This window comes from Ixodes scapularis, unplaced genomic scaffold (genome assembly GCF_016920785.2).
Source record: "Ixodes scapularis isolate PalLabHiFi unplaced genomic scaffold, ASM1692078v2 PGA_scaffold0__279_contigs__length_252992795, whole genome shotgun sequence".
NCBI lineage: Eukaryota > Metazoa > Arthropoda > Arachnida > Ixodida > Ixodidae > Ixodes > Ixodes scapularis.
Window position 1 is genome coordinate 75164623 of NW_024609835.1, and position 15612 is coordinate 75180234.

The window sequence follows — 15612 nt, forward strand, 5'->3', positions numbered from 1 at the left end:
GGAAAGAATGAGTTTTCTAAATTTACTTGAAGTAGTACTTTAAGTTAATCATAGTTATTCTGAATAAATTAACCAATATACAAAGTAACCTTTTCTTCTTCTGAGACAAATTGCTGATAGTGATTGCCCACCTTGGTCCTCTGCCCAGTCATCTTGGCAGAAAGAAATGCCAACATGTTCTTCAGTAGAAAGCCCCATTCCGTTTCTTAGTGGTGGGCCGACTTCAGTTGGAGACTGTGGCAGGGCCTGAAATAACCGCAAAGGCTGTCAAAACCAATCGTAGAGGCATATCGTGCCTAAACAAATGCTTCTGTGCCATACTCAAATAGTTCGGATGATACCCAGTAGTTATTATAAGACTAGCATGGTCAGAGGAGAAGAACACTGAACGTGGTTTCTTTTAATACCCTAGCCCCACTAGAGAAACAAACAGAAATTGACACTGACAATCCTCGAGCACATGCCGCATGCACGTTAAGGTATCTCTGGCAAGCTTGCAATCGCTAATGCAAACATCACGAGCACAGAGACTCGAAGCTGGCCAAAGGTACCTCTGCGAGCACGTTGCACGTGTTTGAAGCTAGTTAGTATTGGTTGTTTCTGTTTGCCGCTCCAGTGGGACGTGGGTATAAATGAAACCATTCAGTTCAGTGGCATTTATGTTTACCAAAGAATGGAAAAGTAGCAGACCATACTAACTGCATCACACTTTATGACAGCATTTTGACTACATTTTAGTATTGGTAGCATCACAAACAATTTACCGTAAAGTTCTGAGAGAACGCCCGCCACCGAGAAATCGCCTATCGCGTTTTTCTCGCTAAATATCCGTAACATCAAAATTCAGAAACATTCCCCACCCCCCGATTCCCGTCGGACGTCACGCGATGTCCGACGGGAATCGTATCAACAGCTCAATTTGCTGTACCGGCACGTCTGACAAGCGAGTTCACAGCGGGTTTTCGCGCTTTCGTCCGCGATCTGCGTGCGCGATATCGGTTCCCGTGACAGGCTAGTTTGTAGCGGGTTCCCGCGTGTTTATTGTACCATTAACTTGATTTGCTGCGTCTGCGGTATTCGTTCCCGCAAAATGCGAGTTCCGGGCGGGTTTTCTTCGCACCGTGAAAGGCGAATCTGCTGCGTCTGCAACCTGCGCGCTATCCTTTCCCGTGACACAGGAGTTCCTAGTGAATCCCCGAGCGTTTATCGCATCGGGAAACGCGAATTTGCCGTGTCCGCGATCTGAGGTAACAGTTCTCGCGGTACGTGGTTTGTAGCCGGTGCCAGAGTATTTATTATTATTTATTTATTTTATTTTATTTTCCTGTGGCATCTTCAAAGATAGCCCAGCCTGTCTATCACCATTTATCTCTTCCTTTAGGTGGGCGTTCTTTCGGAACTTTACCGCAATTTTTGTCGCTCGGCAGTGGCGTAACAAGGTCATCCGGCATCCAGGGCCCTTAAATCTTTCGTAGGCCCCTGCTTCCCCCCCCCCTCCCCCCCGAGATCGCAACCAGTAAAGCAGGGGGGGGGGGGGAGGGGGGCGCCAGAGGTGGCACCCACACACAGACACACAGGTGACTGGGACGCCTGGTATCCGGGGCTAAGGTACCCCAGCCTCCCCCGTTAGTACGCCACTGTAGCTCGGTAAATAATTCGACAAAATCCGAGTATTACTTGGTATCCCATTTTGTTCAATGAAGCTAAAAGCACGCCTTATGTGACAGAAATACCAATATCAGCACAGATACTTATTAAGATTGTCAAAGAACAGAAAGGGCAGTTCAGAAATATAACAAATGTTGTACATAAGTTGAGCAAGGTTAACACAAGGAAAAAATAAATATTGAATGTTTCATTGATCTTTCATCAAAATTTAACGAAGTCAGTCTCCTACTTTATGAAATCTGTGTCTAACTAAAACTTTGTCCTTCCAACATTTTCTTTGATAACACCAACAAAAAATGCTTAATTACAATCTCCCATAAATTGAGGGGGTTATCTACAATTTATGATAGGGTGGGTGGTGAAAGTCGGTGCGGGGTTCAAGCCCCTTTGAGATCATTATCATCATCATCCGTTCTCTCTCTCTCTGCCTCCCTCCCTTTCTTCCTCTCCCCTCCTCCCCTCCCCACTCTGTTATGTCTGACAAATGTAAAAAAGCATAAAAATAAGAATGCAGACCAAAAACAATAGACCAGATAAGCCATTGTCTGCTGTGTCGTTCCTTGGTCTGCATCTTTATTTTTACATTCATTACGAATAATGTCTGAGGCATAACGGAGGTCCACAGTGTGGACAGTTATGAATCTGGTGGACAGTATTAAATGAAAAGAGCAAGTTCAGAGACTCAATAACACACTGGAATGACAGTCAAATATCTGTAAGGCTTTTACAATTCTCAAATTGTTTTACGGCTCTTTTCAAAAAGTTTTTATTTCTGGCTTTGAGGCAATCCTACTTCACTAAATTATGAAAACTTTTAGCTCATGCAGTAGTATATTACAATGCATGATACTCACCTGTCCATGTAGAAAATGTGAAGAATTTGCCATTGTTACTTCTGTAGGAAGCGAACTAGTGCAGTGGCGCAATTCATTTCCCTTCTCAAGTAGAAAGCTGCTTGTGAAGCACTTTGGCAACTTTCCGGGTGAAGAGGCAGAGACATAGCTGCTGTAAACCTAAGAAGAAACACACCAATTAAGTTTCCCCATTCCTCTCTCATCCCTTCCCTCTCTTTCCCTCCCTCTCCCCACCCCTTTTCTCACCGTCTTATAGGGCCCCCTCCTTTGCCCCAGTTGTCTCCATTTCCCCTCCCTTTTCCTGGTCACCGTGACACACATATTCAGTTTCCCCAAAATTGATAGGAATGTAGGTTGTTCACTCCCAAAATAACTCTTTCATGTCTTCCACAACTGAAGGAATTGCTCCTAGACTGTAGAAAAACTGCTTTGTCTTTGCCTTCATTCTCCTCCAAATTAAGACGTCAGCTGAGAGTAAGCACTTGTCTTGTGTAGTCTTCCACTTGTCCTTGTCTTTTGCACTTTCTATTTCCATGAAGCTCTTAAACACTGCATTTCACGAATTATAGGACTTCGAAGATAAAGGTTGCCGCGAATTTTTCTTTATACACAACATTTTCTTTTCAACTGGAAATACTATGTACTACAGCATATAAGGTCATAAATGCTGTGTTCTATTATTCTCGAAAATAGCAACTACGTGGTACCATTTATTTATAAGTAGCAATCAAGGGCGAGATGAGAACTTCACAACTGGTAGAAGTGGAAAGTTGTTTTGACCCATCTTTGCCAATGTTGTTTCCTTCCATCTATTTTTTTTATGGAAAACTGTTATGCAGGACCATGTTTCATAATAATGGTATAGCAGTAATTAGGGCCATCTTTTCTCCCATTACTCACTTAAAAGACAACTTCAGGAATGGCCTATGTAATTAGTATCCAACACACATTTTTTACTTCCCAGATCTGAGTGTTTTCTCCCCTCCCACATCTTTTCCCTTTTCATCCCCCCCTCTCCAAGCAGAGTTTTTGTGAAGCCATCATATTTCCTTTTCAGCCTTCCTCACATCTTTTGCTTAGCTTGCTGCAGTTCAGTGGAGGGGTGAACCAAGACAATATATTTTACCCTGTGGGAGGTGACAAGACCAGATGACATTTCTCCGTAACCTTGAATTCCGCACTCTCCTCATCCAACTTTTTTTTTTTTGAATTTATCATAGTTTTTATTTTTATTTTCATAATTTAACTATTCTAGCATTTAAAAAGGGCGTGAAGAAATATGTAGAGAACAGCACACTAAGAGTGCTCCATTGTTGTGAGAGAATCTTAGGTCACCTTTTATATTGACAGCATTTCCATCCTGAAGCAGCTTAGTAAATGTATTTCATACACTTTTGTTTAGCCTATCCATCCGTTTTTCTCGCTGACTTTCAAATGCAAGCATGTGTATTATGTTCAACCATTGCCAGCTCGTTTTTTCCCAAACATTTTATTTTTATTATGCTGTATGTATACTTATTGTGAGCACTGTATTGTTGAATTCTTTCCTCTGTTCTAAAGCATTATAGTTGTAGTACTTGTCTATAAGTTTGTGCTTTCTTGTCATGTGGTTTCTTTTTTGTCTATATCTTGAATTCTAGTTCTTTTTTCTTGTGTTTTGTCCTTCCTTACTTAATGCTCTGCATAAGCCTGTAAGGTATTAAAAATAAACAAATTCAGAAAAACTACATGGCCTTCACAATTTTTGCCCAGGACTGCCATCTTGCAGCCTGGGTGGATAAATGATAATGGCTGTACCTATTGTAATGGGCGGTAGCTTGCGCCACCTAGCCTAAAAACAATAACAAAAACCTGATTTCCCCTTCCCAGCCAATGTGTTTCTCTAACCATCACCAGGCAGAAGATGATTGCCAGACAAAAGATGATTGCCAGGTTTACCTTTGGGGGTTTGATAAAAAAAAAATAAAAACATCAGTCCCAACCTTCTCCCCACGGCGAAGGAGTTGCCAATTTTTTCCTGGTCAAACCTTGTCGGCGTCAAGTAACACCCGACCCACTGGGGGACAGTGTTGAGACTTTGGGCCGTAGCCACGCGGGAGGGAGTCCCAATTTTCCTCTGTCCCACCTGTCCCCCAACTGTGCTAGTTAGTTGTACTTAGTTCAAGTTTTCCTAGATAATTCCTACCAGCACTGCAATCTTGCTAACATGTGTCCACCACTGCCAGACTGGCATCCCAACAAAGCATTTTTCCACATACCGTAGCCAGATTAGCTTTTGAAGTGTGGCTAATTGCAAATGTGGATAGGTATATGATACAGAAAAAAAAACTGAAAAAAGGAATAAAAAAAGTCTACTACCTTAGGTTCAGAAACTCCTGTTTTCTCAAAAGCTAGGCCCAAATCAGATTTCTGAGGCTGCTGCCAAGAGTGGGACTTGTGGCACTGCTGAAGATGAATCAGGTGATTTGACCTGAAAAGAAGCAAAGGGTTCCATGTCAGTAATTACTTTCCCAAAAGCACATATCTATAATACAAAATACCTTGTTCACAACACACATAACTTCTACAACAATTTTCCATATCAGAATACACCATGCTCTTGTATCCCTGAGTAATGTGAGCAAAGAACTTTAGTCTAGAAGCATTGCCAAAAGTGTGCACATGATTGGAGACGAAGACAACATGAAGTATGCTTTTCAGGATTATGGCCTATACCTAGAGGGCAATGTACTAGATTTAACTTCTATTTCTGCTTTTAGAATGCTAATACGGCTTAATTCTTTGAAGAAAAAAAATCAGTGCTCAATTTAGTTTTTGTTTTCTTTTTTTACTGCAAATTTTATTTTGATAAGAAAAATATTGTTATGTGTACCAGGTTTCAAATATTTTAACAATAAACATAGAAGTAACAAATGGTATTTGGACAATGAAAACATGCTATTTAAAATAGAAAAATCTAATCAGACAACTTTTACTCTGCACAATGTATTTTAAACTGAAGATGTTCTCAGACACAAAAAGAGCCAAACTATTTTTCGATGTAAAAGCATTATGCATTTCTGATTTGGAATATTATCATAAAAATGCATGCAGAACTACCCCCCTTCACCAAAAGTAGAGGTTAGATATTGGTTTTATAAAAAAAATCAACACTGAAAAACTATACATATACATATATTTACGTATATATATTGGGAGCCTCATCACATCAACATATGGCTATTAATGAACTTGATTATTTATATGTTTCTTTAGACGGTTTACAGTGAAGCATATTTCCGAACTCATCAACAAGAAATCCTAAACTGGCAAATGAACATCACAAGTGAGAAATTTCGGATTTGTTACTATCATGATATAAAGTAAAGACTTGTTGGTCACCGAAGCACACTATCTGATGCAAAAAAATCCATGTTAAAGTAAAGCACCCATGTCTTGAGACACTCTCAAAACCGCAACAAAGATGATTGGCAAATTTATGACAAATATCTCAAAAACTAGACTGGTAACAAAAATGCTGCTGCGATCTGTTCTAGGAAGCAATAAAGCTTATACGATCTCTTTCATCACATAACCAAATTTTTAGAAAACAAGTAGAATAACAGAAGTGTCGTGAAAAAAATAAATAAAAAAGTCTTAATCATACAACGCACACTGATCATAGAATAAGCCATGCAGCCTTTAAACCAAAAAGACACAACAAAAAAATATTTTTTCGCTTAAGTATCCTCGTTTAAAACTTTGCTTGTGTTCAAGCGCAAGCGTACGTGGAACACCCTGTAGCGCTACCCCACACGACAAGAGCCTTTCCCCGACCGCCCTTGGCAGAAGCTGGCATAACGACATTCGCCTCTATCGCAAATATAGCGCCACCGTTTTATTGCCCTATCCTCGCCCACTCCGTTGGTCAGCAAACACGGCAAATAGGAAACCAGTCACGAATTTGCAATCTCCGTCTTCCCTATCACCCTTCCGGACTCTGACGAGTGTTCTTTTCTGACTAGCGTACTTCATCGAGCCCTCTCCCTCTCATCGACACTCGATCGTATCTCTAATTGCTTTAGTGCACTTCCTCGAATGTCCCCTTACGGGCCTTACCCAAAACGCGCTTCGCAAATGTAAACAGTCATTCGGTTTCTTTTTTTTTTTTTTTTCCCCGGAGAATTGCAGTTCTTTGATCAACGCGACTTCTGATACGATAGCCCCGGGTGTATTTGACAAGAAGAGCAATCCAAAGAGAAGTAAACTTTCCCTGCCCCTCTCCCGTTGACACGAACGGAGAAGAGACAAGAAGAGGAAGAGCTCACAGCAGAGCCCTTTCGGCGCCGTTTGCGTGTTACCCGTGCACGCAGACGGCGACTGCGCCGTCGAAAGACAAACACCGCGATGTCAAGTTTAGGGTCACGCATACGAAGGGGGAGAGGGAAAGACTCCCCCTGGTTGCGGGGTCACGCGACTCGAACTTTGAAGACGCCTGCCTGCTGCCATGCCACCAAGACCCGGATCGCTCGATCCGCGGTCAACGAACCCCGCACCCCCGCTGCGCACGGGGACGTCGTCGTGCCACGGAGGAAATCGGATCAAATCAATATAACCAGAAAAAAAAAAAAAAAAAAGACTCATGCCCTCCTACACGTTTGTGGGAGACATCCGAAATCGCGAGATAGGAACCTCGATGGTCCGCGAACGATTGGGGCACCCGTAGATCGTTTTTCTCCTCCGCTATACGGTATCCGTAAAGAAAACGCCGCAGCTGCGCATGCGCGCCGCCAACCTTGTCTGCATAGTTCAAGGTCTTGTGGCGGATTATGGAGCGCTATTCGGGTGCCTAGCGGGCTGCGGAAACGGTCTACCAAAAGACCCTACTGGTGACGAACGCACGAGGAGTTTCAAACTTGCTAGAAGAGTGCCAGCATGGTGAAGCAATAAATAATTCTCTGAAGAGGACATCTATGCGCATGCTATGCACACGCAAAAAAAAAAACGCATGTTCTTGCGCACACGTAGAACTTAACATCACAGTTAAAAAAGAGCGTAGTAAAAAAATAAACATATTCGCTATCTTAAACCAGTCAGTGCAATGAAGAAAAATAATTTGCGCTACACCTATTTTATCATAAAAGGAATAAAAGAAATTGCAAAAAAAAAAATGCCATTTTCAAAGAGCTAACAAAAGGTTCTTGAATTTTTCATAAATATAAAAAATATACCTTCAGACCAAGCCTCGATAGTTGCATTTTACATGTTATAAATCATACATATGCAAATAAAATTCTTGTGCGCAAACTGTGAAAATACCCCAAAATGGCATAGAGATAAACGCGTTTTCGAATAGATGTGTCACAACAAAAAAATTAAAATTACAATTTATAAATATATATATATATATATATATATATATATATATATATATATATATATATATATATATATATATATATATATATATATATATATATATACATGATTTCCCATGATTAAGCCACAGAAATTATGATGGAAAGGAGACGACTAGGACGACTTCTCAACATAAATGTGATGGCAGGCAACGTAACAATTTGAAGAACCACGCACACAAAAATGGCTCATATTTATGCCGCTCTGGATTGCCGGGAGTTCTTCAAATGCGTAATTAACTAATGTCGCAATCATGAACAGTCCTTGATACTTTTAGAGGTAAAATATAAAGATTCAAGGGTACTACAAAACCTTAAATCGCAATTTTTGCGAAATATTGCCGTTTTTCCATTTTTAGGTAACAAGTATGACAAAACATGTAGTGTACGACATGTACGAACATTTCAGTAGGCTTTTATTCAGCATGAAAACTAGAGCAGGTTTTTTGTCGAAAATTAGCATATGGCGTCATTCCAGGGACAGCGCCCTGGTGTACGTAATACATATCCAGGTATATCAAGACGAAGTTACTTAACTCAAAAACAAAAGAACCCTTAAAAACCGAAATTTTTATGAATGGGATTCAATGGAAAACGTAGTACCACATTTCCACGTGATGCAGTTATAGTTACCTGATGTGTGGCCAGTAAAAACAGGGCACAGACTAATATGTTGTTAAAACTAACCAGGGCCTTCTCTGTGGGAACATGAGGAACGAGCACTCTTTTTAACAACACCGCAGAGTTGCGATTCTTGCATTTGTCGATTTTGCCCAAACTAGGCACCGACCAGGACTTATTACCTCAAGGTTGACGTTGTTCGCGCATTCCCGACCGAGAGAACCTTTCATTGAGGACTTTCACAAATCTTGCTGCCCCTTGGCCCGTTTCCTCGATTGAACTGCTTGACAGCCAGTAACGCCTATGAGATGTTACCGATTGCCAAGTCCAAATCCTTGCGAACGGTTAGATTGACAAGGACTTGGACATGCCCACACAGAAGACAGCGGCGCCTTGGCGTCTTCCATTCTGACTGGAGTGAGCGACGTTCGGGGCCGTCAAACGCCTGGCAGACAAACGTCACAGCAAGAAGCGAGCGACAGGCCCTGCGAAAGGCCGAAGAAGCGAGTATCTCTTGTACAAATGACGAGCTCCCCACGGGCGTGTCGCTGGAGTCTCTCTGGACAACGTCGTCGTCCGGATGTGTCAAGAGCCGCAACGCCGTCGTGGACGACCCCCTCCTCTTGACGCCGTTCATCGCGGTGACGTGTGTACACTTAAGGACTCCCCGTCGCGAAGGCTGACGCCGAACGGCGAGTCTCACGGTCGCCGACCCATCAGCGGCGAAAGGAGTTTTCAGAGGTGACCATCAGCGAAGTTCAACGAACGCGACGACCGTACGCGGCGTATATTTGCACGGACTGCCCTCTCTTTTCGAGTACAACGCTTGTAAATCCTGAAGTGGTGCGGGCTTTTATTAAATTAATCGCGCGCGCGGACCGCTCACGTGACGTGGGCGTATATGAGTGGGGCCGATGTTTAGTTCACGATACAGGATCGATAGAACACGCCGGAGTGAGTGTCACCGACAAGGACAAGCGCTTCAGTGATCTGAGACTCACCGTGCCGATCCGTCCTTCAAAATGACAGAAGGTTCGCTATTACTAATAGAGAATTGCGAAAGCTACTACTCATATACGAGGTTACTAAGAGGACAATGCCGCTGCTCAAAGAGCGCATTCATGAGGGTGCCTGTATTGGAAACGAAACGTCGCATCCTATGCTTCGTGAAAAGAGAAAGAGAGGGGGTGATGTTAATTTTAAATTTTCATATGTTTTGATTAAAGCGGTTATTCATAGATTTCCTTTACAAACATCCATGGCGGGCGCGCTTCTGTAAACACTGCTGATGCGAAAACGAAGCCACGAAGCGGTCCAAATGGCGGAACGCTACGGACTGCTTCCTGCTTTGACAAAAATATTTGGTCTACGTTTACGAGTTCGATACTGAGATTCGGCAGAAGTATAGAGCCGCTATCGTATACGCAGACATAACAGATGCCGCTGTCCGGCACTCGGTAAAACTAATTTATAATAATAATATTTATTTAAACTCTGAAGAGTTCCGGCACCGCAGTAAGGCGGGTAAGCCCGTACCAAAAGCCCAGCGAAGGAAATAGCTTTCCACTGCATAAATTCCACACATGGAAAAAAAAAACACTCCACTAAACCATTTCACGGTGATTTATAAACAAAGCCGCATTGTCAAAACTAGACGCGAGAATGAAAACAAGGCTGAAGTCGGTACAGCAAACAAAGGACGCTAGACGTTAGGAATGCGCTGTCAGCTTGTTACTGGGGATGTCTGTAGTTAGACTGGCAGTTGTGTCTCCGCAGCAAACTTGTCTACCGACAGTCATGCGAGTTGTATGACTGGCGCGTCGTCCCCGTCCCGACCCTAGTCGCCCCAGATTCGTGTCGTGTGCAAACAAACACAAACAAACGAACGGAGAGGGGAAGCTCCATTTCCCGGAGATACGACGCCCCAAGATGTTCATGCGGTATAGTAATGTCGCGCGAGCATTACGATACAGCCCAATCATCATTACGCGAGGAATCTTTACTTGTCCGTTGACGCCAAGACCGAAGGTTAGCGCCAATTCCTCTGCCCGCGCTGCTGCAAGCCGTAATGTTAGTTCCTGCTCTAATAATTTCCGATTATATACGACACGCCCGAGCGGTATGCTGCTGCTCTAAGCCTGTTGTAGTTGCAGCGACGACCCAGATAAGCGGAGGCAAGAGGCGAGCCTGCCCGGCCTGGCGCGGCGGCGACTCGGCGATTTCCTCCTCAATGGCTCGCCGCGAACAAAGCGCTCATTTCGGAGCCAGAATATCGGCTGGTCCCCACTTTCGCGCAAAGCGGCCAAGGTCTGCCCTTACGGGAACTCGGCAAGCACGCGTCGCTGACGCAAGGACGTGATGTGGGTGACACAAGCGCTCGCATATATGCAAACGGGGCGCGACAGGGTCGTGCGATCGAGTGCCAGAGTGCCTCAACGTTGCTGGGGCACTCTATTGAATTTGAAGCACCCTATCGAGTGTGCTCGTGTGTCAAGTATCCGTACTAATCTCTCTCTTTTTTTTTTTTTTTTGGGGGGGGGGGGAGGGGGGGGAGGCGGGAGCTTTTTACGTTGAAGATATTTATTAGTAAAGCAGAAAAAAAAGATGAGACCAACGAAGCAAAAAAAAAAAATAACGATAATAATAATGAACTAAACTCACTAACAAGCTTCCAGGGCTAAGGGGTCTAGGAACTACACGGCGGTCAAAGTAATTCCACAAGTGCCGGTTAATTATTCTGGCCTCGCTGTCGACGCAATAAGATTAGAATAATTAATCTGGTTAATATATTCCTCGCTTCTAAAACTTAGACGCATACGTGGTGTGTTTTCTTTTTCTGCAAGATGCCGCGAGTCTTAATTTTATTTAGATTATGTTGTCTCAGTGTTACTGAGACGGCGCCACAATTTGTAACGTCTCCAGCATGCGCTCGTTGCCTACTTTGGCTAAGCGTGTACGCTCGAGGTTCACGAGACGCGGTTATCGAAGGTGGGAAGCGGGTCATCTGAAGGACCTTCGTGTCGTTCTAATTCTGTCAGTGACTGCAGACGCACGAAGCACGTCACGAGAAAGTCAACAGACAAAGCAATCGCGTGTGACAGAATGGCTGCGAGCCATCGGTCAAAGCTCAAGCAGGACGCTGCTTCATGTCTGCTCCGTACCCCAGAAAGAAGTAAAGTGAGACAAAATGTTCTCAACCCCACCACGGTGCGTACAAATCCAGGTGTTTTCTTATACATATATGGATATAAACTTCCGACTGAAATCCCCACGATATTTTAGTCATACAAGCTATACGATTCCGAGCCTCACTTGTCACGCGCCGCAGTATGGAACAACCCGAATTTTTACTACCTCTCCTAATAGGGACGTTTAGCAAACCGTTACCGTGTTCCGCGTACCGTACTACCCGAGCCTTTGAAGCATGCCCTGCGGTCACGGTATCACCCGGGAGCGCTTTAAAGCATGCGGTACGCGAAACCCGGTAACGGTTTGCTAAAAGTCCCGAATGTTATTTTGCGGTGTCCTAACGTTTCTCCCTCCTCTATGTAAAGGTCCTCATTGGCAATAAATGAAATGAAATCAAGTAGTTCAGACTGCATATGTTAACAGAGAATAAAATTTATGTTACTGTTTACGTGTCAGGGCCAGCAAACCCAGCTTTTCTGCGCCCCCGTTGGCCAGCCTGTGTTACTTGGCGAATCACGAGAGAGACAACATAATGGGTATATGAAAGAAAGAAAGAAAGCTGTCTTATTTCCTGGCGTCCCGGGAAACAAAAAGAAAAGTAGTCTAAAAATATACTTATCAATATTGGTCTTGCCCGAATACGGAGCATGAGCTCACACGCGGTAATCTCGATGAGAATTATATTTCGACTTCATTTGTTTACGTGCCATTGAAAGGGCGAAAAAAGCGGAAGATGCACTCGGTCTCTGTGAAGATCTCATTGCATGAGACATTTCGGTCCCGGCGTTGATGGTCCCAGTTGCGGAGGTAAAGGCCTGGTTCAAACAGCACCGTTTTCTTACATTACCTTACGTATAAGTCACCGAAACATTCGTGCCTCGAAAGTCGCGTGCCAGGCCTTGGACTGGTAGCCACGCCTATAAAGCACAGATGTCCTGGGGTGCTATGTTGCGCTTTTTGGACTCCCAGGCAAGGAGGTTAGAAGTACTAGGAGGGGGCACGTTGCAATATTGGTGAAGCCTAGTCATAAAAAGTTTAAACGATTTTGTGCCCAGCGTGACCGCAGATCTGTCTGGCGATTGGTGCGCGTGACATGTCACGTGCGAGATGGATGGTTGATTGCAAGAGGATCCTTGCAGGCTTGCGCGCGCTCCGTCCGGTGGGTTTTATCAGATCGAAGGCTAGGTTGTGGTGTATTCTAGTACACCATAGCTAGACGAAGGCTAGCTACGGTCACGTGGTGTGGTGAGAGTAAGGAGGAAAATGCGAAAGAGGCGAGGCGTCAGGGGAGCATGGCCTGCGGAGGCTACGCGGCTGACGTCATGCCCTCTCCTACCCTTCTATTCTCCATGCTCCCAGGAGACTTGGAAGAAGGAAGTGACGTCAACGACTAGAGCAAACGCAGATTGGATGTTGACAGAAGAAAACGAAATCAACATCCAATCTGCATTTGCTGCGTCGTTGACGTCACTTCCTTCTCCCTAGTCTCCTGGGAGTCCAAAACGTGCAACATAGCCCCCCTGGTGACTGGTGCATAAGCTTTCGTAACGTGACGTAGAAATCGGGGACTGTGTGAACCATACATAATTGATTGCAAATATTTTCGGCTAATAATCCGCTATAATAGTGGAATAGAGCGATTGCAAATCGGAGGAATCCGCTTTTTATAACCTAGGTTTCTTGGATTTCTTAAGCTTTGCTTACACACGATCCTAAAGTTTCGATTGTTTCTCAAAAGCGATTAAGTTCATTTCTATGCCACCAGGAAAATTCAACGCTCAAATCGTTATGGCTTTTAACCTTATACATGTGATCAATGGCAGTAAAACACAATTATATATTTCCAAAACTGCTCTTACTAATCGAAAATACGCATGCCACCAAAGGATTCGTGCCATGTTGGCAAGGAGATCAAACTATAGGGGGAGCTCTTTCCAGTTTGTTTTCCCCAGAGCTCGGTGTTTACCTATAACACAATGTTTGTCGACTTTATTCTTTACACAATGTAAACAGTGTGGGCAATAAACGGAGTGACGTTGGCAGGACACGAAAAGCCGGAACTCTCGTGAAAGCAGTGGCCAGAGGATACGAGCTTGACCAATACCACCTTGAATCAACAAAACATGTGCACTCGGACGTCATAAGAGTGAGATCGAGCGAAGACACAGGTTGGATCCGAGTGCTGCGTCAGTGCTCGGCTGAGCCTCGTGTCCAATCAACGCGCCGAAAGACGCTCGCCATCGGCCTCGGGGCCAATTGCTGATTTGGCGCCATCCGGCTGTGATGAAGTTTAGTGAAGGAACAGTGGGGAGTTCGAGGGCCTTCATCACTCTATACTCGTTTAAACCTCAAGAACCGTAGTGAACGATATACAGGAAGATCCATTGGAGGATTCTTAGGGAATGCGTTAGCTTGACCCTTGGGAAACGTCACACACGTCCCCCTTTGAGAATCGCTAATGCTGATCCATTAACGTTCCTCTTTTGGCTTTCTCTTTTGCTTCGTCTGTTTTTTGCTGCCTCTTTTTAATCTCGTTACGGGGTCAGCGTTAGCGTTTGCCAGAGGGGGACGTGTGTGGCGGTTCCCAAGGGCCATGCTAACGCATTCCCTAACAATCCACCAATGGATCTTCCGTTTTTGTTTCTTTTTACCCCTTTTCTGTACTTAGTTTGTCAAGGTACGTCGACGGCCTAGGATACGGTAATCCATATGACCCATAGAAAGAACCATATCCATACTACTTTACCCCTTTTTACCCCTTTTATGGACTTAATTTGTCAAGGTACGTCGAAGCCCTAAGGTACGGTAACCCATATGGCTCAGAAAAAACCACATCCATACTACTTTACCCCTTTTCTGTACTTTGTCAAGGTACGACGACGCCCTAGGATACGGCAATCCGTATGACTCATATGAGGAACCACATCCGTACTACGCATAGAAAGAACCACATCTATACTACTCCATATCACTCGTGGAGGGAACCGCATCCATCGTTTTAACTGCAGACACGCGTAACAAACAGTCCACGCACAGCTACTACGGAAATCCAGAGTGAAGTACAACCGGTGACGGCAGAGCGGCACCTGAGCACGCCCGCATTCCACCGCGCCAGCTGTGCGCGTGACGGACGAAAACGAAAGGGCTCGCTTCGACGAAAACCCGGCGGTGCCTGTTAGTTTGTCAGCGGCGGGGAGAGTGGGAGAGGTTGACGCGTGCTGACATCAGCGCTTCGGACTAATAGGAGCGCGTCACTCTCTCCCCCTCCCTCTCTCCCCGGCGCTGACAAAGGAAAGACACCGCCGGGTTTTCGTCAAAACGAGCGTTCTAATGCTAACGCATTAAAGGAGTCCGACTCTTCACGGAGCATTACTGCTTTTCTCTTTTATGTACAGAATTAAGATATATTTAGGTGCATTCTAGATTACATATTTGTTACCTTATCAAGACGTACACGTTTCAAATACCAAAATCATCGCTTCTTCCTCTGACAACAAAATCTTGTAAGAACTACTCCGCGCGGCATGTGAACAGCGGGCAAAACTTACTTCTTTCTCGGGGTGAAAATGAGGCACTTCAAGCCTTTTTGCTAAACAGGTACTGTGGTCACGTGCACGATGCATGCTGCATTGTCCACGCAGGCCGGAGTGGCTGATCGCTGAAGCAGTGTTCGGCTACGGCAGCCGAGCGCTGCGTTACTGTTGATGTCCACATATCCATGGTTCTGGCTGTCCCTAGGTTGTCCCCAGAAGTGTAGTTGCAAAGTTAGCCGCTCGGGGCGTAGCGATCTCCTCTCCAATAGGAGTGCGTCCCAGAAACGCTTCAGTGCGCGCTCTTCCGGCTCGTGGCCATTACGGGTGATCCTTCGACGGCTGGCACTATCA

General features: G+C 44.5%; 1 protein-coding gene across 4 annotated transcripts in view; it reads right to left on the reverse strand.

Moving 5' to 3' along the window:
- Positions 1 to 15612, reverse strand: part of LOC8039012 — a 154380-nt gene that overhangs the window by 53014 nt on the left and 85754 nt on the right. For all 4 annotated transcript variants that reach the window (XM_029966623.4, XM_029966625.4, XM_029966626.4 and 1 more), the window contains exons 5-7: positions 4881 to 4992; positions 2523 to 2681; positions 132 to 246 (exon numbers count right to left, since the gene is read on the reverse strand). In XM_029966623.4, the coding sequence (XP_029822483.2) occupies positions 132 to 246; positions 2523 to 2681; positions 4881 to 4992 (386 nt within the window). The remainder of the gene's footprint in view (positions 1 to 131; positions 247 to 2522; positions 2682 to 4880; positions 4993 to 15612) is intronic.